This window comes from Cherax quadricarinatus, unplaced genomic scaffold (assembly GCF_038502225.1).
Source record: "Cherax quadricarinatus isolate ZL_2023a unplaced genomic scaffold, ASM3850222v1 Contig1165, whole genome shotgun sequence".
In the NCBI taxonomy this organism is placed as follows: Eukaryota; Metazoa; Arthropoda; class Malacostraca; order Decapoda; family Parastacidae; genus Cherax; species Cherax quadricarinatus.
In genome coordinates this window covers 1-23,784 of record NW_027196191.1, presented here as the reverse complement: position 1 = coordinate 23,784, position 23,784 = coordinate 1, and the positions used below count along the sequence as shown (strand labels likewise).

General features: G+C 38.1%; 1 protein-coding gene across 5 annotated transcripts in view; it reads right to left on the bottom strand.

The window, feature by feature from the left end:
* The window catches only part of LOC128693493 (paternally-expressed gene 3 protein), a gene marked incomplete at its 5' end in the record, with an annotated part of 81,500 nt that extends 61,063 nt beyond the window's left edge, over positions 1-20,437 (bottom strand). For all 5 annotated transcript variants that reach the window (XM_070080871.1, XM_070080872.1, XM_070080875.1 and 2 more), the window contains 3 exon segments: positions 1,674-1,718; positions 11,667-11,711; positions 20,396-20,437. In XM_070080871.1, coding sequence (XP_069936972.1) covers positions 1,674-1,718; positions 11,667-11,711; positions 20,396-20,437 — 132 coding nt within the window.
* Between the last annotated feature and the right edge of the window lie 3,347 nt (positions 20,438-23,784).

Here is a 23,784-nt window from a genome sequence, read left to right as displayed (position 1 = left end):
GCGAGGGGCTTGGACTTCCAGCAAGCGTGCATGAGCGTGTTAGGAGTGAATGGAGACGAATGGTATTTGGGACCTGACGATCTGTTGGAGTGTGAGCAGGGTAATATTTAGTGAAGGGATTCAGGGAAACCGGTTATTTTTATATAGCCGGACTTGAGTCCTGGAAATGGGAAGTACAGTGCCTGCACTCTAAAGGAGGGGTTTGGGATATTAGCAGTTTGGAGGGATATGTTGTGTATCTTTATATGTATATGCTTCTAAACTGTTGTATTCTGAGCACCTCTGCAATAACAGTGATTATGTGTGAGCGAGGTGAAAGTGTTGAATGATGATGAAAGTATTTTCTTTTTGAGTATTTTCTTTCTTTTTCTGAGTCACCCTGCCTCGGTGGGAGACGGCCGATTTGTTAAAAAAAAAAAAAAAATCTGTTAATCTCATTACATGAGCTTTCATTCTATGACCACTGTTGTAAAATAACCTTGCAAAGTATCTGAAGACCACAACTGTGTTTTGGTTTCTTCTAATGCTATTGTGACTTTATAATAAGGACCTAACTGCTTTAAATCCATGCTGGCTTGGGTCATATAGGTATGATTTACTATAAAAAATTTAATTTGTTATCTCACCACCCTTTCAAACTTTTAAAGAATAATAAGGCCCAATAACATGACTGTAACAATATACAAATAACTCGCAGTGAGGAGAAAGAAACTCATGTAGATGTTTTGGTCCAACCATTAACTAGTGGTCATAGTTAGACCGAAACATCAACATGGTTCCTTTCTCCTATGTGCAGGTTATTTGTTGTATTTTCAAACTTTTATAATGTGTGTGATGTATGTGACACAAGTCTAATTTTATGCTATTGATATGCTGCCTCCTCTATGCAAAAGGGCTATTTCCACATTTTTTAAAGTCTCTGGAATTTTGTCTACATCTAAGCTCTTTCTCCAACAAATACTGACTTTCCATGCTAGTGGTATCCTGCACTTCTTCATAAATAAAGTTTTGGGGACTAGTCCCAGGTGCTGCCTCTAAATTCAAGGATCCCTATTCAATGGATTTTTTAAATTAAGGAAAAAAAAAATTGACCAGGCAGATACTGGAATCCTAAAATTGGAAAAAAACCTCTAATTCCAGATTTTGTCAGTAGCAATAGTGTCTTAGTTAACTGTTTGCCAAACACATTCATATTTTGTGTATATACCTTGTATGCATGTATAAAGAGGTTACATTAATTTGGTAAAGAGAGATAAAGAACTAAAGATTTACTTGGTCATTAGTGATTGTCAGGAAAAGGAGAGAGGGAGGACAGGAGGGAGTAAGAAGAGGGGGAGGAAGGAGGGGAAGGAAAGGAAGGTGGCAGAAAGGAAAGGGGAGGGGGGAAAAGACAGGGGTGGGTGGATAGCCACTGTCCCAATGAGAGAGTCCCAAACCTTGGCAGAGGTGAGAGGAGAGGGGGATGGGCTGTCTGAGCACAGGAGGGAGACCTGGCAGTGTGTTTATATCAGACATATGATTAGCAGGGTGGGCATATTTTTATGATAATTTATAAAAAACTAAACCTGCATGGGGTATTCAGCACTGGCACTGGTAGAGAGCATTCTACTGTATAACAAGCAGTAAGAAAAAGAAGTAATGAGTGAGGAATCAATACTATCGGCTTAACTTACCTCTCCATGGTGTTCCTGATCATGCCCATCCTGTCCAAGCTGGCTCTGTTAAAATATGAAAAAATGTCAAACTTTGAATACACAGACACAATACAAGGAATAAGTATCTCTGACACAAACTACTGATATATTCCATGTAATAAAATGCTCAAAAATTTGGAACTCACTGCCTGAAAATGCCAAAAGTTCCTTGTCTGCCAACATCTTTAGTAATATTGTTAGCATTTTAACTGTGTCTGACTTACTAGTAGGAGGGTGATAACTGTGTGTCTGACACACTGTTATGCACAAATTTTTGTGCTTTCAACAATGCCACCTGCCAATATTTTTGGGTCTCCTACAACTTCTATCTGCCTTTGAAAAAATCAAAGGCTAGAGATGGTTACCACTGCCTAACTAGCAACAGTAAACAATGAAATCAGGAGCTGTTGTTCCACCACCAGCTTCCATACATGCAAACAGGGTGTGGAAACTGCCAAGATGCTTATTCATTCCAAATTTATTACAATTTCATGATACTAACAGTGGAATTCAGCCAAAAGAACACTATGTATTTTTAACCTAGGATAATCCAATAAGGCCAATGGATGGGTAAGCAGTGTATTCATGAATGAAAACAAATTATACAATAGCTCAATAGACAACAAAAAATATTGATTAATGAAGTGAAGTATTCCTGAAAGAAACATTTAAGTGGTTACTTGAATTTTATTTCTCCTTCTTTTTCCTTCCCATTTGTTGTTGAGGTGGTTCGGACATGTAGAGAGAATGGAGAGAAACAGAGTGACTTCAAGAGTGTATCAGTCTGTAGTGGAAGGAAGGCGGGGTAGGGGTCGGCCTAGGAAAGGTTGGAGGGAGGGGGTAAAGGAGGTTTTGTGTGCGAGGGGCTTGGACTTCCAGCAGGCATGCGTGAGCGTGTTTGATAGGAGTGAATGGAGACAAATGGTTTTTAATACTTGACGTGCTGTTGGAGTGTAAGCAAAGTAACATTTATGAAGGGGTTCAGGGAAACCGGCAGGCCGGACTTGAGTCCTGGAGATGGGAAGTACAGTGCCTGCACTCTGAAGGAGGGGTGTTAATGTTGCAGTTTAAACACTGTAGTGTAAAGCACCCTTCTGGCAAGACAGTGATGGAGTGAATGATGGTGAAAATTTTTCTTTTTCGGGCCACCCTGCCTTGGTGGGAATCGGCCAGTGTGATAATAAAATAAATAATTTTTCTCATAACACCCTTTGCTCTTTCTCACTTACATCAACGATCTCTCCAACGTATCTCATCTCCTTAAACCTGTTCGGTTCACAGATGACAAGACTTCTGTGTTCTCCCACTCAAATCCAACTGCTCTTATTGACACTGTTAATGACGAGCTACTAAAAATACCTACCTGGACAACCACTGGAAAACTCACCCTTAACCATTTCACTGGCTGTGCCATAGTACTACTATGGCTTTGAGGTCATTGGCTGTGCTATAGTACTATGGCTTTGAGGTCACTGGCTGTGCCATAGTACTCTGGCTTTGAGGTCATTGGGTGTGCTATGGTACTATGGCTTTGAGGTCACTGGCTGTGCTATAGTACTATGGCTTTGAGGTCACTGGGTGTGCTATGGTACTACACCATGAGCTCAGCTCACTCACATAAGTTGTGAGTGGCAAATTTGGACTTAGATATGAGAGAATGAGTACGTGGTAAGTGCGCACCATATAAACAAAATCCTGCAGTATGCAGTGCATGAGAAAAAACTGGAACCTTTTTTTTTTTTTTTTGGTTTAAAACAGTGAGTTTGCGGTGTATTTCTGTATGGTTTTTATAGTTGTATTCTCAGTTTCTTGGTCTCATTTGATACAATGGAAGATAGATTACAGAAACAGATAATTTTAATTACTTTCAAGACTGAAAACAGCTTGAAATTGAGCATAAATTAGTGGAAATACATATTCAAATTTTTGCCGATATTCAAGAGTAAACAAATCACGCCACTCATCTGATGCACATCCAACTGGTGGGTCTAATGTGCATTCATGAATGTGCTGATCTTATTTATACAATTATTACAATACAGTGAAACCTCTACTTGCGAGCGCATCCACATGCAAATTTTTCCAAATACGAGCAGTCGATGGATCAATTTTTTACTTCCATACATGAGCAAAATTCCCATAAGCAAGCAGACCTCAAGACAGGTTCCTTGATGCTGGTGAGGGGCTCTTCCTCTTGATCTAGGGAATTGTATCTCATTTGTTTGTTGGGCTATCTTATTGAAGCTTGGGCAATGTATGATGGAAAGATGCTTCTTAACCCTTAACCCGTAAACGGTCCAAGCAGATCTACGTTCACATGCGTAGTGCTCCAAAAGTAGATCTACGTTTTTTTAAATATTTTCAAAAAAAAAAAAAAGAAACGTAGATCAAAGTATTTTTGCACGCTTTCAAATGTAAAAAAAAAAAAAGATCTACTTTTTTTACATACTATCAAATGTTAAAAAAACGTATATATACATTTGGACCGTTTACAGGTTAAACTGTTCAAACGCAGATCTACGTTTTTTCAACATTTGAAAGTATGTAAAAAAAGTAGATCTTCTTTTCTTTTTTTACATTTGAAAAAGTGCAAAAAAAACTTTGATCTATTTTTTTTTTTGTTATACTATTTGAAAATATTTAAAAAAAAAAACATAGATCTACTTTTGGAGCACTACGAATGTGAACGTAGATCTGCTTGGACAGTTTAACCCTTTCAGGGTCCAAGGCCCAAATCTGGAGTCACGCACCAGTGTCCAAGAATTTAAAAAAAAAAAATTTGTTATTTTTTCTTATGAAATCGTAGAGAATCTTTTTGTGAAGGTAATAAAACAAAAAGTATGAAATTTGGTGGAAAATTGACGAAATTATGCTCTCGCGAATTTTGATGTGTCAGCGATATTTACGAATCGGCGATTTTGCCGACTTTGACTCCCATTTTAGGCCAATTACATTATTCCAATCAACCAAATTCTTAGCTATTTCACTAGTATTACTTCTATTCTATCGATTGAGCACAAGAAATCGCCAAGTCAACTGTTTCAACTACAAAATAAAGTGATCGGAAATTGTTAATTTGGCCAATTTAACACAAAGTTCAAAATATTCCAATTTCAAAATAGGGTCCAGAATGAACAATGTAGGCATTCCTGGCACTAAACTAACATTTCCTCTGTTCATTAGTTATGTTTTGAGGCTTTACAAATAAATTCCATTTTGATTTTTTATTCACATAATGAATTTTTATTCACACCAAAAAATAGAAGATTTACTGTTATGCAATACTGTAATAATTGTATAAATATCATCACCATATTTGTGAATGTATATTAGACCCACCAGCTGGCGTGTATTAGACGTGTGAGGTCGTTTGTTTACTCTTGAATATCGGCAAAAATTTAACATTTCTGCTACTTTGAGCTCAGTTTCAAGCCATTTCCAGTGCTAAAACCAATCAAAATCATCTCTATTTCTGTAATATGTCTTCCATTCTATCAAATGAGACCAAGAAATCGCAAATACAACTATAAAAAACATACGAAAAAACACTGCAAAGTTGCTGTTTTAATCGAAAAATCATGATTTCATTTTTTTTCTCTCATTATACACAGTGTGCTGCAGGATCTGTTTTATGTGGTGCACACATACCACATAGATGTATTCTCTCATATCTAGGCCCAAATGTACCACTCACAGTTTATCAGAGTGAGCTGAGCTCATGGCGTAGATCTACGGTTTGGACCCTGAATGTAAAGCCGTAGATCTACGGGACGGACCCTGAAAGGGTTAAGGGTTAATGTACACCAAAAATGAAAGAAATCTAAGCATAAATAATGGAGTTCATTTCTCAGCAATTAGCCACCCCTTAGTGGTATTTTTGTATGGTTTTTATGGTTGTATTCTCAGTTTTTTGGTCTCATTTGATAGAATGGAAGATATATTAGAGAAATAGATATGATTTTGATTGCTTTCACTACGAAAAGTACCTTGAAATTGAGCTCAGCATAGGAAAAATGTTCGACTGTTTTGGCTATGTTCAAGAGTAAAGAAGTGACATCACTGTCCATTCCAATATGCAGTCGTGAATGGGTTTACATTATTTATACAATTATTGCAATAAGGCACAACAGTAAATCTTATATTTTTTGTGTGAATAAAAATTATAAGTTATTTATATTGTAATAATAATAATACAAAATAATAATAATAATAATAATAATAATAATAATAATAATAATAATAATAATAATAATAATAATAATAATATGTATAATAATAATAGTATAATATAATACAATAATAATAATAATAATAATAATAATACTGTAATAATATTTAGTGAAGGGATTCAGGGAAACCGGTTATTTTTATATAGCCGGACTTGAGTCCTGGAAATGGGAAGTACAATGCCTGCACTCTAAAGGAGTGGTTCGGGATATTAGCAGTTTGGAGGGATATGTTGTGTATCTTTATACGTATATGCTTCTAAACTGTTCTGTTCTGAGCACCTCTGCAAAAACAGTGATTATGTGTGAGTGTGGTGAAAGTGTTGAATGATGATGAAAGTATTTTCTTTTTGGGGATTTTTTCTTTTTTGGGTCACCCTGCTTCAGTGGGAGACGGCCGACTTGTTAAAAAAAAAATAATAATAATAATATATATTTTTTTTTTTTTTTTTTTTTTTTTTTTTTTTTTTTCAACAAGTGTTTACCACAACAAAGAGGGAGTGGTTGTAGCCGCCTCCACCTGTTACATAATGACATATTTTATTCATTCTAGAGTATGTATCAGGTTTCTATGTTATTTATATTGTTTGTTATTTCATATCAGATGAACTGTGAAGGATAAATAAGCCGTACAGATGATATTAGCGAAATTATTCAAGAAGTATTTTGTCCTGTCTCCAGACAAACTCTCGTCCACTCCGACACCGCCCATACCACTACATGAATTGCATATTTTATTCATTTTAGAGTATATATATCAGGCTTCTATATTGTTTATATTGTTTATTATGTCATATTAGATGAAGTGAGATAGCTAAATAAGCTGAAGAGTCGATATTAGCAAAATTATTGAAGTACAGAGTTCCACTGGAACGAATTAATTGCATTTCATTAATTTAAATGAGGAAAATTGACTCTGCAAACGAGCAAATCCAATTGCGAGCAAGGTCATGGAATGGATTAAACTTGTAAGTAGAGGTTCCACTGTATTTCATAATAGTAAATCTTCTATTGTTTGCGTGAATAAAAATTCTTTATGTGAATAAAAATCAAAATGGAATTCATGTGTAAAGCCTGGAAACATAACTAATGAACAGAGGAAATGTTATTTTAGTGCCAGGAATGCCTGCATTGTTTATTCTGGACCCTATTTTGAAACTGGAATATTTTAAAATATGTGTGAAATTGGCCAAATTACCAATTTCTGATCACTTTACTGGGTAGGTAAAATAGCTGACTGGGCGATTTCTTGTGCTCAATTGATAAAATGGAAGATATAATAGCAAAATAGCTAAGTATTTAGTCAAATGGAGCAATATAATTGGCCTAAAATAGAACTCAAAGTGGGTAAAATCGCCAATGCGCTGTGTAATATCACCGACACAGCAGAATTCGCGAAAGATTAATTTTGTCAACTTTCCATCAAATTTCATGCTTTTTGCTTTAGTACCTTCATTTTTTGAAAATTCTTGGTCAGTATGGATAAGTTTCAGATCAAGGATCTGGACAGTAAAAAGATTAATACAGTAAGGCACCACTTATACAGCATGTTAGGTTCCAGGCTACCGCCAGAAAGCCGACATTGCTGGAAAGCAGAACGCCACTCTTTCCACTTATAAATGCATACAAATGCCAGATAAGTTTACACTAACATATATTAAGCTAACAGTAGAACTAGGCATTGAAAACAACAAAAAGTAAAATACATACAGAGTACATTCATTACTTACCTTAAAATGTTTGTAGTCTTAATATAGGGCAAGCATATATTGCTGAAAGTCAGGTGTGGTAGGTATGGTAGCCCACCTGGCTACCATACCCACACGGAGCAGTATTATTATTATTATTATTATTATTATTACCATTGACATACCTTGTTCACTGAGTTTACTCATTTCTAATAACTACCCTTAGATGCCATCATAAACGAAGGGAGAAGTGATGAGAACAAGTCGTGGCAGGAATTGTAAACAAATCTGAATGCGTAATTGGAGTCACTGAGTCAAACGTTTGTTGATACACATTTTCTTTGGTGCTGGACAAGAGAAAACAGAATTTTTTCCCTCTGCCCGACTACCACATCTCACATTTATGTGAAAACTTTTCTACTGTGGGTGTATGTATCATGTTTATATGCTATGAAATGTGTTTCTGATATAATTTTGAAGAAAATATCATGGATAGATTAATGAAAATGTCTACATTAACATAAAATCAGTCAAGACTAGAGAGACACTCTTAAGTGATTTTAATGAGTACCAGCACACCTGATCAGTGTATAAGTTTATTTAGGTACAGGACACATAAGTATAATTATCAGAGTACATATAAATATGAAATAACTTTAAAACACTTGAAATTCTGGAAAGTTTCCAGACATAATGGAGAGATGTGGAGCTCACAGAGAATGTAAACAAACCAGGTGGTGCACAGCGACTGTATTAGAGTCAGGTGGGGGGTGCCGTATAGCAAGTTTTGGTCATAATTTGAAATGTCCATACAGTGGACCCCTGAGTTTCGTGATTAATCCGTTCAGAGAGTCTGCTGAATGTCGAAATTGCCGAATGGCAAAACCATTTTCCCCATAAGAAATAATGGAAATAAAATTAATCCGTTCCAGACACCCAAAAATATTAAAATAAAATATTTTTTTTTCAAATTAAATAAAGATTTACATACTGAAAACAATGAGAAATCAAGTACATACATATAAAAAAAAATAACAACATTACACTTACCTTTACTGAAGACTTCTGAGTGGATGGAAGACGGGAGGAGGGAATAGGGGGAAGGTGTACACTATTGTTTGGAAGGAGAATCTCCTTCCATTAGGACTTAAGGTGCGAAGTCCTTATCTGGGGTTACTTCCCTTCTTTGTTTTTTAAAGACACTGGGAACAACTTGAGAGTCACTGGACCCCTGTCGCACAAAATATCTGTCCAGAGACCTCTGTTTCTGGCATTTCTTTAAGATTTGTCTGAAGTGGGACACAACACTGTCATTGTACATGTTGCCAATTCGGCCTGCAACAGCTTTGTTAGGGTGAAGTTCATCCATAAATGTTTGCACTTCAGTCCACTTTGCACAAATATCCTTCATCTTTGAAGAAGGCACCTTCCTCCATCTCTCTTCCTCCTCCTCTGCAGCAATTTCCTGAGCTGTGATCTCTTGCTGTTGCAGATGAAGCTCTTGCAGTTCTTCAGTGGTTAGCTCTTCCCTGTAGTCCTCCACCAACTCTTCCACATCCTCGCCACTCACCCCCCACCCCAGGGACTTCCCCAATGCCACAATAGATTCCACAACTGGCATAGGCTCCTTAGGGTCAGCCCCAAACCCTTCAAAATCCCTCTCTTGTACACATTCTGGCCACACTTTTCTCCAAGCAGAATTCGAAGTTCTGCAAGTCACTCCTTCCCAAGCCTTACCTATAAGGTTTATGTAAGTGAGGATATTGAAGTGATCTTTCCAGAACTCTCTTAGGGTCAATTCAGTGTCTGAGGTCACTTCAAAGCACTTTTGAAACACTGCTTTGGTGTACAGTTTTTTGAAGTTTGAAATGACCTGCTGGTCCATGGGTTGGATGAGAGGAGTTGTATTAGGGGGCAAGAACTTCACCGTGATGAAACTAAATTCCCCCACTATTTACTCTTCCAAGTCTGGAGGATGAGCAGGAGCATTGTCCATTACCAGGAGGCACTTGAGTGGCAATTTATTTTCCAGGAAGTATCTCTTCACACTGGGGCCAAACACTTCATTAAACCAGTCTAGGAAAATTTCCCTTGTGACCCATGCCTTATTGTTAGCCTTCCACATCACACACAAATTACTCTTGGCAACACTGTTTTTCTTGAACACACTGGGATTTTCAGAGAGATACACCAGTAAAGGCTTCACTTTGCAATCCCCACTAGCATTACTACAAAACATGAGAGTAAGCCTATCCTTCATAGGCTTGTGTCCTGGGAGTGCCGTTTCCTCCTGCGTGATGTAGGTCCTCTTTGTCATTTTCTTCCAAAAGAGGCCTGTTTCATCACAATTAAACACTTGTTGGGGTTTGAATTCTCCAGTGTGTACGCACTCCTTAAACTCCTGTACAAACTCCTCAGCTGTTTTTTTTTTGTCAGAACTGGCAGGCTCACCATGCCTTATCACACTGTGAATGCCACTATGCTTCTTAAATCTCTCAAACCAACCTTTGCTGGCCTTAAAATCACAAGCATCACCACTCGTTGCAGGCATTTTCTTTACGAGATCGTCATGCAACTACCTTGCCTTTTCACATGTTATCGACTGCATAATACTATCTCCTGCTAACTGTTTTTGGGTAATCCACACCAACAATAACCTTTCCACTTCTTCGAGGATTTGCGATCTCTTTTTTGTCAGCGTATCTACCCCTTTTGCAACAACAGCACACTTTATTTCCTTTCCCTTCGCCACGATCGAAGTGATGGTTGAATGGGGTTTGCCATACATCCTGGCAAGTTCTGTAACATGCACTCCGCTCTCATATTTTTCAACGATTTCCTTCTTGAATTCGATAGTGTTCCTCGCTTTCTTTATCAAAGGGCCTGCACTAGCTTTCCTTGTGCCCATGGTGACTTATTTAGCAGTTGCAAGCACAAAAAACAATGGATTATTATGAAATGTATTGTATGAACCTGCGGGGTGATGGTCACGTGCTGGTAAACAATGGCACACTGAGTGTGAATGGTGCGGGAGACTGGCTTTGTGTGCGCGGCGATGGGCGGACGGGTACCAGATGGTCGCTGAATCATGAGTTCAGTCACAAACCGTGAGGTCGGATTTCATGAAAGTCGATGCCGACGAAACTCGGGGGTCCACTGTATTAGCGAAATGCCGTAAAGCAGGGCCCTACTGTACAGACAAAGCATAATACATGTACATGCTATTTGGAAACAGAGCTTCAACTATCCAACTTTACATATTGATCAATAGTTCTCAAATTGCAAGACACAATGAAGTCAAATTTTTAGGTCTACATCTGGACTGCAACTTGAAATTTAATACCCTTATCCAACACATAGCAAAGAAGGTCTCCAAAACAGTAGCCATCCTCCCCAAGATACATTACTATGCACCCCAAATGACAATAACTACACTATACCACTGGTATTTATGCCTGGGGATCTACTACAACAAATCACCTTAATAAACCATTAATAACCCAACAAAAAATTGCTGTGCAGATCATCATCCATTCCAGTGCCAGACAACACACACCTATACTCTTCAAGAGTTGAAACTTAATATACAAAATATTCACTCATATTACTGTGCCTATTACATTTGTAAAACATTAAACTGCAACATAAACCTTCTTCTGAAACTTTCCCTTGATAGTTGCAACAGAACACACAGGCATAACACAAGACCATAAACTCTCTGACATCCCTTGTGTTCGACTCACCCTATGCAAAAACTCAATATACATAAAAGGCCCTAAGATCCAGAATGCATTGCCTGAATCATTGAAAGGTCCCCTGTCTGCCAATTAATTTAGAGCTATTGTTAAAAAGCACCTCATCTCCTCATGGAGTCAGAGTCAGAGTCGAGAAGCCAGAATCAGAATCATGGAGTCGGAATCGAAGGTTTTATGTGCCAACTCCACAGCCCTGCTTGTAGGATACAAAAACAAACAAATCAACAAACTTACTCAAATAATATTAATGATGAGGTGAAGAGAATTCCATCTTAATTAATGTCAATCATACCAAGTCCTTACCTGCCCATGAGGCTGGAGATCATGTCCATCTTGCCCTAGATTTTCCTGAAAAAGACATTTAGAGTTATAATTACAACTAGTTTATGTATGAACAGAACGAATCTCTCTCAAGTGACAAGAAGACAGAGGGTGGAGGGGAGGGAGGACAAAGACAGAGGGTGGAGGGGAGGGAAGACAAAGACAGAGGGTGAAGGGGAGGGAAGACAAAGACAGAGGGTGGAGGGGAGGGAAGACAAAGACAGAGGGTGGAGGGGAGGGAAGACAAAGACAGAGGGTGGAGGAGAGGGAAGACAAAGACAGAGGGTGGAGGGGTGGGAAGACAAAGACAGAGGGTGGAGGGGAGGGAAGACAAAGACAGAGGGTGGAGGGGAGGGAAGACAAAGACAGAGGGTGGAGGGGAGGGAAGACAGAGGGTGGAGGGGAGGGAAGATAAAGACAGAGGGTGGAGGGGTGGGAAGACAAAGACAGAGGGTGGAGGGGTGGGAAGGCAAAGACAGAGGGTGGAGGGGAGGGAAGACACATGGGTCCAGAATATCGGACTTATAATTTTGCACGATAATTTCAAACATGTCAGGTTCAGGAGCTTTTTATAACAAACAAAATGCTAATCTAAATCAATGGCAGTGTAAACGCATAGATTATTATTATTATTATAATCATGGGGGAGCGCTAAACCTGTAGGATTATACAGCGCCGGGGAGGGAAGGAAGGTATTCAGGCTTAATTCTGGGAACTGGAACACAAATCCAATTCCCTAGATCAAGAGCCTCTCACCAGTATCAAGAAACCTCCCTTGAGGGGAGTAAATATAGAGAAAACCATAGAGAATACGTAAGGCGTACTTATTGCTCACTTATGCTCCCTTCTAAATATTCATTACACACTAACCTTAACTTCAGTTTTTAATTTTGAGTGTTATTTAAAGTGTAAACTTTAAATATAAAATTTCATCAGTTTTCTTAGTACATCACTCTTCTACACACATCTGCCATTACTTTCTTTAAGCACTGCAAGGCCCCCCTATCTGCCAATCCATTCAGAGCCATTGTTAAAAATCACCTCAACCTCTCTAACATAATGAAACAACAATATGCTATGTCTAACAAAACCAGTTCATTTGATTCTGGCCCTGTTCTTCCAGCCTTCCTTCAACTTCCACAGAAAATGGGTAACACATTGTGTCCCACTGTATTTCCATTGTAACTAAGTAACTTCTTGTATCTTCACCATCTCTGTTTAATCCCTCTACAAAATTGAAGGTCATGGAACCAGTTTGAAATAATAAGTCATATTTCTGAAATTGTACCATTTGTTCATTACCTACCTTTCTTATTGCACATATGACTGTAGTTAACTGCATAAGAAATTCTACTTAATAGTCTATGTCTAACAATATACAGTGGACCCCCGGTTAACGATATTTTTTCATTCCAGAAGTATGTTCAGGTGCCAGTACTGACCGAATTTGTTCCCATAAGGAATATTGTGAAGTAGATTAGTCCATTTCAGACCCCCAAACATACACGTACAAACGCACTTACATAAATACACTTACATAATTGGTCGCATTGGGAGGTGATCGTTATGCGGGGGTCCACTGTATTCTTATTCTCATTATCTGTAATCCTCATTAAATACACCAAATGTGTTCAAAATATGCTCTTAATCTTAGGTTAGTCTTAAGTTTGCCCAAAATGCTCTGCATATTAAGGGGCCTTCAGCATGCACACCTAAATGTTACTCACCTCTGTATAAACATTGTATCATACTGAAATAAAGAATCTTTAATCATGAAGTAACATTTAAGCATTAGTATTAGTTTGGCCAAAATGCACTGCATATTAGTTGCTTTCTTTTGTGCCTACCTGTGTCTTATTACATGTAAACTACATTATCTGTCCCACATAAATAAATAAAAATTGTAATGTATTGCATTATTATAAGACAAACTGAAGGGAAAAAATTGTAGGTCTACACCTTGACTGCAACTTGAAGTTTAATACCCATTTCCAGCACATAACTAAGGTGGTCTGCAAAACAGTAGGCATCCTCTACAAGATACATTACTATGTATCTCAAACAACACTACTTACACTGCACTACTCTCTAAGCTATCCTTAGGATCTACATGTACATCAAATCATCTAAAACCATTAATAACTCAGCAAAAAACTGTGCAAATGATTACCCAATCCAGTGCCAGACAACATACTCCCCCACTCTTTTAAAGCTTAAATTTACTTAATATAGACAAAATGCAATCATACTACAGAGACTTCCCTACATACGAACATTTGCATTTCAACTTTCAATAATACAAACAATTTGCCCTGAAGTTGAACATGTGGGAGAAAGATTTAGTTCGCAGTCTGCCGTGTGGTGGCGGCAATATAGCGTAGGAACTGCTGAGATGTAAACAATACATAGTTGATTACTCTAGCGGAATCGTTCATACGTGTGGTTGTGTTCTTTCCACAAATTCAGTGTCATTTGTGATTATTATACCCTCAACATGTCTGATGTTAAGCACAAAAGCAATGGTGATGCAAGTGGTAGTGCATCACCATTGTAGTCTTGCCAGGAGCCTGAATCAGTGTCATCGACTTCAGTTGCTATGACATTCAGGCCAACACCCTCTCACCGTCTGTTTTATTAAATTTATACGTATTATTTATTATAAACATTATAAACTTTATTTTATTCATAACATAAGTTTTGTTTGCTAGAGTACAGTATGTATTTTTCCTGTGTTCACGTATACTGTATACATACGTATGTTGGACTTACGAACAACCACTCAGAACCGAACCTGTTTGTAAATAGGGCAAACTCTGTACTGTGCCTCTCCTCACTTAATGACAGAGTTCCGTTCCTAAGAACACAACGTCAAACAAATTCATCGCTAAATGAGGAGCATACTATAATGGTAGTGAGTTTGTGTCAACCATCTTTGACATTGCTTTACTGTCACCTTTGCACCATTTATAACACCTCTGGTATATTTTTAAATGATTATACAGTAATGTATTGTATACTGAAATAAACAGAATAGAGGAAATCAGCTCTAATATACATTATTTAGGTATAAATACTGGTCAGAGAGCCCGTCGTAAGTCTGAGGCGTCGGTAAATGAGTATGTCGCTAAGTGAGGAGAGGCTGTACATAGGACAATCAGTTCCAAAATACATAAACCCATCTCTCAAATTCTTCCTTAACCCTTAAACGGTCCAAACGTATATATACGTTCATGTGCGTAGCGCCCCAAACGTATATATACGTTTTCTTTGTCATTCATTCAACATTGCCACAATAAGCCTGAGTCACCTAGACATGAGTGAATGGGTGTGTGCACTCACTGTGTGCCATATTAAAATAATTGGGGATGCCTGGGTACCATATGCTCTTTTTTCCTTTTAAAAAAAAAAAGTTTTTTTTCTCTCAAAAAATTTGGGGCGCTACGTGAGTGAACGTATATACAGTGGACCCCCGCATAGCGACCTTAATCCGTGCAAGAGGGCTGGCTGTTATACGAAATGTTCGCTATGTGAATGAATTTTCCCCATAAGAAATAATGGAAATCAAATTAATCCGTGCAAGACACCCAAAAGTTTGAAAAAAAAAATTTTACCACATGAAATATACATTTTCCTACACACAAAGCGAAGGATACATGCACAATAGTAGAGTAGTACATGCACAATATATATTGTGCATGTACTACTCTACTAAATGAAGAATAAATGACACTTACCTTTATTGAAGATGCAGCAATGACTGATGAGACACTGTGTCCTGGGAGTGCCTTTTCCTCCTGAGTACTGTAGGTCCTGTTTGGTATTTTCTTCCAGAACAGGCCTTATCACACTGTGTATGTCACTACGATTCTTAAATCTCTCAAACCAACCTTTGCTGGCTCTAAATTCACCAATATGAGCACTAGTTCCAGGCATTTTCCCTGTTCACCTGGGTGTTAGTCGACTGGTGTGGGTTGCATCCTGGGAGACAAGATTAAGGACCCCAATGGAAATAAGTTAGACAGTCTTCGATGACACTGACTTTTTTGGGCTATCCTGGGTGGCAAATCCTCTGGGGTTAATTGTTTCTTGGTATTCTCAATAAGCCACACCAACAACGGTGCTACAGCAGCAGCAGCAGCAGCTGACGATGTTACAGCAGCAGCAGACGATGCTACAGCAGCAGCAGCAGCAGACGATGCTACAGCAGCAACAGACGATGCTACAGCAGCAGCAGACGATGCTACAGCAGTAACTGACGATGTTACAGCAGCAGCAGACGATGCTACAGCAGCAGCAGCAGCAGACGATGCTACAGCAGCAGCAGCAGCTGACGGTGGTACAGCAGCAACAGACGATGCTACAGCAGCAGCAGACGATGCTACAGCAGCAGCAGATGATGCTACAGCAGCAGCAGACGGTACTACAGCAGCAGGAGCAGCTGACGGTGGTACAGCAGCAGCAGCTGACAGTGCAGCAGCAGCTGACGGTGATACAGCAGCAGCAGCAGCTGTACCACCAATAGTAGCGATGGTTGATTGGGGTTTATTATACAACCTGGCCAGCTCGGAGACACGCACTCCACTTTCATACTTATCAATGATCTTTTTCTTCATCTCCATAGTAATTCTCACCCTTATTGCTGTAGGGTTGGCACTAGAAGCTTTCTTGGGGCCCATGGTCACTTATTTTCCAGAAAAAAATCACCAAAAACACTGTAATAATACAAAATGTTCCGATTGTATGCTTGGATGTTACCGCGGAGGCTGGCTGGTAAACAATGCCACCCGCAGAACATGTGAGCGTGGCTCAGGCCGCACATTGGACGCGTCTCGGACGAAGGCCGCTGAGCGGGTTTTTGGGCGCTATGCGGGGCAAAATTTTAGCGATCAAAGCATCCGCTATGCGGATTGTCCGCTATGCAAGGCGTCCGTTATGCGGGGGTCCACTGTATACGTTTGGACAGTTTAAGGGTTAACAGCTGCAGCATAACGTACAGGCATAACACACGATGCACAAACGTCTTTGACATCCCCCGTGTCTGACTCGATGAACATAAAAGGCCCCAAAATCTGGAACTCCCTGCATGAAGTTTCTATCTACCAATTAATTCAGAGCTACTGTTAAAATGCACCTCATCTCCTTAACCCTTTGACTGTTTATGCCGTATAAATACGTCTTACGTGCCACTGTTTCTGACGTATATATACTCAAGAATTCTAGCGGCTTCAAATCAAGCGGGAGAAAGCTGGTAGGCCCACATGTGAGAGAATGGGTCTGTGTGGTCAGTGTGCACCACATAAAAAAAATCCTGCAGCACACAGTGCGTAATGAGAAAAAAAACTGATCGCTTTTTTGGATTAAAATGCCAACTTTGAGGTGTTTTTTCATTTAGTATTTATCGTTGTATTCGCGTTTTCATGGTATTAGGTGATAACATGGAAAACATATTACAGAAATAGAGATGATTTTCATTACTTTGACGATGAAAACGACCTTGAAACTGAGCTCAAAGTAGTGGAAATGTTCAATTTTTAAAAATGTTCAGGAGTAAACAAATCACACCACACGTCCAATACACATCAACTGGGGAGTCTGATATTCTTTCACTAGTGCACTGATATTATTTATACCATTTTTACAATAATGCAGTAGTCTGCATAACAGTAAATTTTGTATTTTTTTGTATGAATAAAAAATCAAAATAGAAAGCAATAATAATATAAGAGGGGCCTAGAGATGTGACTAATGAACAGAGGATATGTTATTTTAGTGCCAAGAATGTTTACCTTGTTTATTCTGGACCCTATTTTGAAATTGGCATCTTTTGTAGTTTGCGTGAAATTGGCCAAATTGCCAATTTCTGACCACTATATTGGGTAGTTCAATTTGGTAAATGGGTGGTTTCTTGTACTCAGCTGATAGATAAAATGGAGTTCTAAAGAAAAATAGCTATGAGTTTGGTCAACTGGAACAACGGAATTGGCTGAAAACAGGGCTCAAAGTCGGCGAAACCGCCGATACGCAAATGTCGCCGAGACCGCTAACTTCGCAGGAGCGTAATTCCGTGAGTTTTCGACCAAATTTCAAACTTTTGGTGTCATTACCATCAGGAAAAGATTCTCTATCATTTCATAAGAAAAAATAATTTTTTTTTTCAAAAACTTGTCGACATAGAATGACAGTTTCAGAAAGGGGCCTGCGACAGTCAAAGGGTTAATGTAATCAAGGCAGCAACACACTGTGTGAAACAGAACCTGTTTTTCATCCAGTTCTGTCCCTGTTCTTCTTTCAGGCTTCCTTAACCCTTTCAGGATCCGTGCTGTAGATCTACGGCTTTACGTTGAGGGTCCAAACCGTAGATCTACACCATGAGCTCAGCTCGCTCTGATAAGCTGTGAGAAGTAAATTTGGGCCTGGATATGAGAGAATACATTTATGTGGTATGTGTGCACCACATAAAACAAATCCTGCAGCACAGAGTGCAAAATGAGAGAAAAAAAACAGACCATAATTTTCGATTAAAACAGCGACTTTGCAGTGCTTTTTTGTATGTTTTTTATGGTTGTATTTGCGATTTCTAGGTCTCATTTGATACAATGGAAGATATATTACAGAAATAGAGATGATTTTGATTGGTTTTAGTATTGGAAATAGCTTGAAATTGAGCTCAAAATAGTGAAAATGTTAAATTTTTGTCGATGTTCAAGAGTAAACAAATGACCTCACACGTCTAATACACGCCGGCTGGTGGGTCTAATATATGTTCACAAATGTGATGATATTATTTATACAATTATTACAATTTGCATAACAGTAAATCTTCAATATTTTGGTTTGAATAAAAATTCATTATGTGAATAAAAAATCAGAATGGAATTCATTTGTAAAGGCTGAAAACGTAACTAATGAACAGAGGAAATGTTAGTTTAGTGCCAGGAATGCTTGCATTGTTTATTCTGGACCCTATTTTGAAATTGGAATATTTTGAGCTTTGCACTAAATTGGCCAAATTACCAATTTCCGATCACATTATTTTGTAGTTGAATTTGGCGATTTCTTGTGCTCAGTCGATAGAATAGAAGTAATACTACTGAAATAACTGAGAATTTGGTCAACTGGAATAATGTAATTGGCCTAAAATGGGAGTCAAAGTCGGCAAAATCACCGATGCGTAAATATCGCTGACACATCAAAATTCGCGAGAGCATAATTTCGTCAGTTTTCCACCAAATTTCATACTTTTTGTTTTATTACCTTCAGAAAAAGATTCTCTACCATTTCATAAGAAAAAATAACAAAATTATTTTTTGAAAATTCTTGGACACTGGTGCACACTTTGAAATTTGGCCTCTGGACCCTGAAAGGGTTAAACTCCCATACATGACTGGTAACATATTTGTCCCATTATATTTATATTGTAAGGTAAGTAACTTGCTGTATTTTCACTATCTCTGTTCAATAGCTTCATAAAACTGAAGATCACTGAACCAGTTTAAATATTATGTAACTCTTTTGTAATTGGCCATTTGTCACTAACTACCTTTCATGTTGTACTTATGACTGTAAACTACACAAGAAGTCCTTCTTAATAGGCTATGTCTAATTCTTATGTACCATTTAAACCTTGTGATTAGTTGCCCAAAATGAACTGTATAATTAGTGGCTTTCTTCTGTCTACTATTGTACTAATACATTTATCTACATTATTTGTAAGGTTCACAAATTAACATTATCATGAGGGGACCTGAGGTGCCCACCTAGAATATATCATGTTCACATTCACACTAGCCCGTGTCAGGCTAAATTTTTTCAAAAATTCATTGTACATAAAAGGGCCCAAAATCTGAAACTCTCTGCCAGAAATCTCCAGAACCACTGGTTCAGCTAACATTTTTAAAAAACACCTTATCTCCTTAACCTATCCCAGCCCATCATAAATACATACAGTAAGACCCCGCTTTATGGTGTTCCACTAATACGGACATTTCAAATTATGACCAAAACTCTCTATACGGCTCCCCCCACCTGACTTTCTAATACAGTCACTATGCCCCACCCGATTTGTTTACATTCTCCACGAGCATGACTCTCCATTATGTCTAAAAACTTTCCAAAATTTCAAGTGTTTTAAAGTTATTTCATATTTTATATACTCTGATAGTTATACTTATGTGTACCTGTACATAAATAAACTTACACACTGTGCTGGCGTGCAGGTACACATTAAAATCACTAAAGAATATTCATTTTTAGTTTTATGTAACAGTCAGTACATTTTTAATGTATTATTATATTGTCATTTGGGATCCAGAATGGATTAATTTTATTTACATTATTCTTTATGGGAAAAATTGCTGTGGTAGTCATCCATTTTGGTTGTCCAATCAACATCTGGAACAAATTAAATTCAACAACCGAGGTTCCATTGTATTTGTGCGAATGAAGAATAGCTTATTTCCAAACAGGAATCCTGGTGACTCAACCACAGAAATATTTACCAAGTTTAACAGAGAAAAATAACTAACATTAACATAGATGAAACCAGTTTTTAAAGAATTTACTATATAAAGATATGAAAAATATTTTTTCAATAAACTAAGTCATAAAAAACAGCATTATTTAACAGCCTATCACAGAGCCTATTACATACATACAAAATAATGTTTCAGTAAGTCAAAATCAAATAAATACATATCACAGCAATATCATACCTTTTCATAATGTTTTGTTTCTGGATTGTATACTCCAAGATTCTGAAATCAAATATCCCCTTGTTTACTATGTAAACATTCCTCAAGACATATTGGCAACAAACAATACACTGCCAATGAATATAATATTAATAATTATACATGCTAGGTTAGAAATTTTTAGAGTAAAGCATAACAGAATCATGTGTACAACAACGGAAAAACAAATTTATTATACATAACACTTAGGTGAACATAAAACATAAATATTAATTACAGTATGCTATGAAGCATTAAGCAAAATAGTGTGGTGTATAAAAAAATCTTTCTATAAAGTCCACGTTGTGCAATGCTACTGCATATTTAGTATATCAGATACAGTAAACATCCAATAAAACAGATCAACAGGGAAGAGGTACAGATGTCAACTTTAGCAATATATTCATTACATATATTAAAAGTTTTGATAAAAATATATATATATATATATATATATATATATATATATATATATATATATATATATATATATATATATATATATATATATATATATATATATTATATTTTTATATATATATATATTTATATATACAGTGGACCCCCGGTTAACGATATTTTTTCACTCCAGAAGTATGTTCAGGTGCCAGTACTGACCGAATTTGTTCCCATAAGGAATATTGTGAAGTAGATTAGTCCATTTCAGACCCCCAAACATACACGTACAAACACACTTACATAAATACACTTACATAATTGGTTTTGTGTGCGAGGGGCTTGGACTTCCAGCAGGCATGCGTGAGCGTGTTTGATAGGAGTGAATGGAGACAAATGGTTTTTAATACTTGACGTGCTGTTGGAGTGTGAGCAAAGTAACATTTATGAAGGGATTCAGGGAAACCGGCAGGCCGGACTTGAGTTCTGGAGATGGGAAGTACAGTGCCTGCACTCTGAAGGAGGGGTGTTAATGTTGCAGTTTAAAAACTGTAGTGTAAAGCACCCTTCTGGCAAGACAGTGATGGAGTGAATGATGGTGAAAGTTTTTCTTTTTCGGGCCACCCTGCCTTGGTGGGAATCGGCCGGTGTGATAATAAAAAAAAAAAAAAAAATATATATATATATATATATATATATATATATACAGTGGACCCCCGGTTAACGATTTTAATCCGTGCAAGAGGGCTCATCGTTATGCGAAATAATCGTTATGCGAATTAATTTTCCCCATAAGAAATAATGGAAATAAAATTAATCCGTGCAAGACGCCCAAAAGTATGAAAAAAAAATTTTTTTACCACATGAAATGTTAATTTTAATACACACAAACTGAAAAAGGCATGCACAATTACATGACACTTACTTTTATTGAAGATCTGGTGATGATTGATGGGATGGGAGGAGGGGAGAGCATTATCTTCTTACTGTTTAGAAGGGGAATCCCCTTCCATTAGGACTTGAGGTAGCAAGTCCTTTTCTGGGGTTACTTCCCTTCTTCTTTTAATGCCACTAGGACCAGCTTCAGAGTCACTGGACCTCTGTCGCACAACAAATCTGTCCATAGAGCTCTGTACCTCCCGTTTCTTCAAGACTTTCCTAAAATGGGCCATAACATTGTCATTGAAATAGTCACAAGCACGGCTTGCAACAGCTGTGTCAGGGTGATTTTCATCTATAAAGGTTTGCAGTTCAAACCACTCTGCACACATTTCCTTAATCTTTGAAGTAGGCACAATGGATTCCACAACTGGCATAGGCTTCTCAGGGTTAGCCCCAAACCCTTCAAAATCTTTCTTAATTTCCATACTAATTCTCACCCTTTTTACCACAGGGTTGGCACTAGAAGCTTTCTTGGGGCCCATGGTCACTTATTTTCCAGAAACACCACCGAAAACACTGTAATAATACGAAATATTCCGAGTGTATGCTTGGATGTTACCGCGGAGGCTGGCTGGTAAACAATGGGACGGCCGGCACATGTGAGGGCACATTGGACGCGTCTCGGACGAAAATCGGTATGCGGGTTTTTAATCGGTATGCGGGGCAAAAATTTTGCGATAAAAGTAATCGTTATGCGGAAAAATCGCTATGCGATGCCATCGTTATGCGGGGGTCCACTGTATATATATATATATATATATATATATATATATATATATAAATATATATATATATATATATATATATATATATATATATATATAAATATATATATATATAAATATATATTTTTTTTTTTATCACACTGGCCGATTCCCACCAAGGCAGGGTGGCCCGAAAAAGAAAAACTTTCACCATCATTCACTCCATCACTGTCTTGCCAGAAGGGTGCTTTACACTACAGTTTTTAAACTGCAACATTAACACCCCTCCTTCAGAGTGCAGGCACTGTACTTCCCATCTCCAGGACTCAAGTCCGACCTGCCGGTTTCCCTGAACCCCTTCATAAATGTTACTTTGCTCACACTCCAACAGCACGTCAAGTATTAAAAACCATTTGTCTCCATTCACTCCTATCAAAAACGCTCATGCATACCTGATGGAAGTCCAAGCCCCTCGCACACAAAACCTCCTTTACCCCCTCTCTCCAACCTTTCCTAGGCCGACCCCTACCCCGCCTTCCTTCCACTACAGACTGATACACTCTTGAAGTCATTCTGTTTCGCTCCATTCTCTCTACATGTCCGAACCACCTCAACAACCCTTCCTCAGCCCTCTGGACAACAGTTTTGGTAATCCCGCACCTCCTCCTAACTTCCAAACTACGAATTCTCTGCATTATATTCACACCACACATTGCCCTCAGACATGACATCTCCACTGCCTCCAGCCTTCTCCTCGCTGCAACATTCATCACCCATGCTTCACACCCATATAAGAGCGTTGGTAAAACTATACTCTCATACATTCCCCTCTTTGCCTCCAAGGACAAAGTTCTTTGTCTCCACAGACTCCTAAGTGCACCACTCACTCTTTTTCCCTCATCAATTCTATGATTCACCTCATCTTTCATAGACCCATCCGCTGACACGTCCACTCCCAAATATCTGAATACATTCACCTCCTCCATACTCTCTCCCTCCAATCTGATATTCAATCTTTCATCACCTAATCTTTTTGTTATCCTCATAACCTTACTCTTTCCTGTATTCACCTTTAATTTTCTTCTTTTGCACACCATACCAAATTCATCCACCAATCTCTGCAACTTCTCTTCAGAATCTCCCAAGAGCACAGTGTCATCAGCAAAGAGCAGCTGTGACAACTCCCACTTTGTGTGTGATTCTTTATCTTTTAACTCCACGCCTCTTGTCAAGACCCTCGCATTTACTTCTCTTACAACCCCATCTATAAATATATTAAACAACCACGGTGACATCACACATCCTTGTCTAAGGCCTACTTTTACTGGG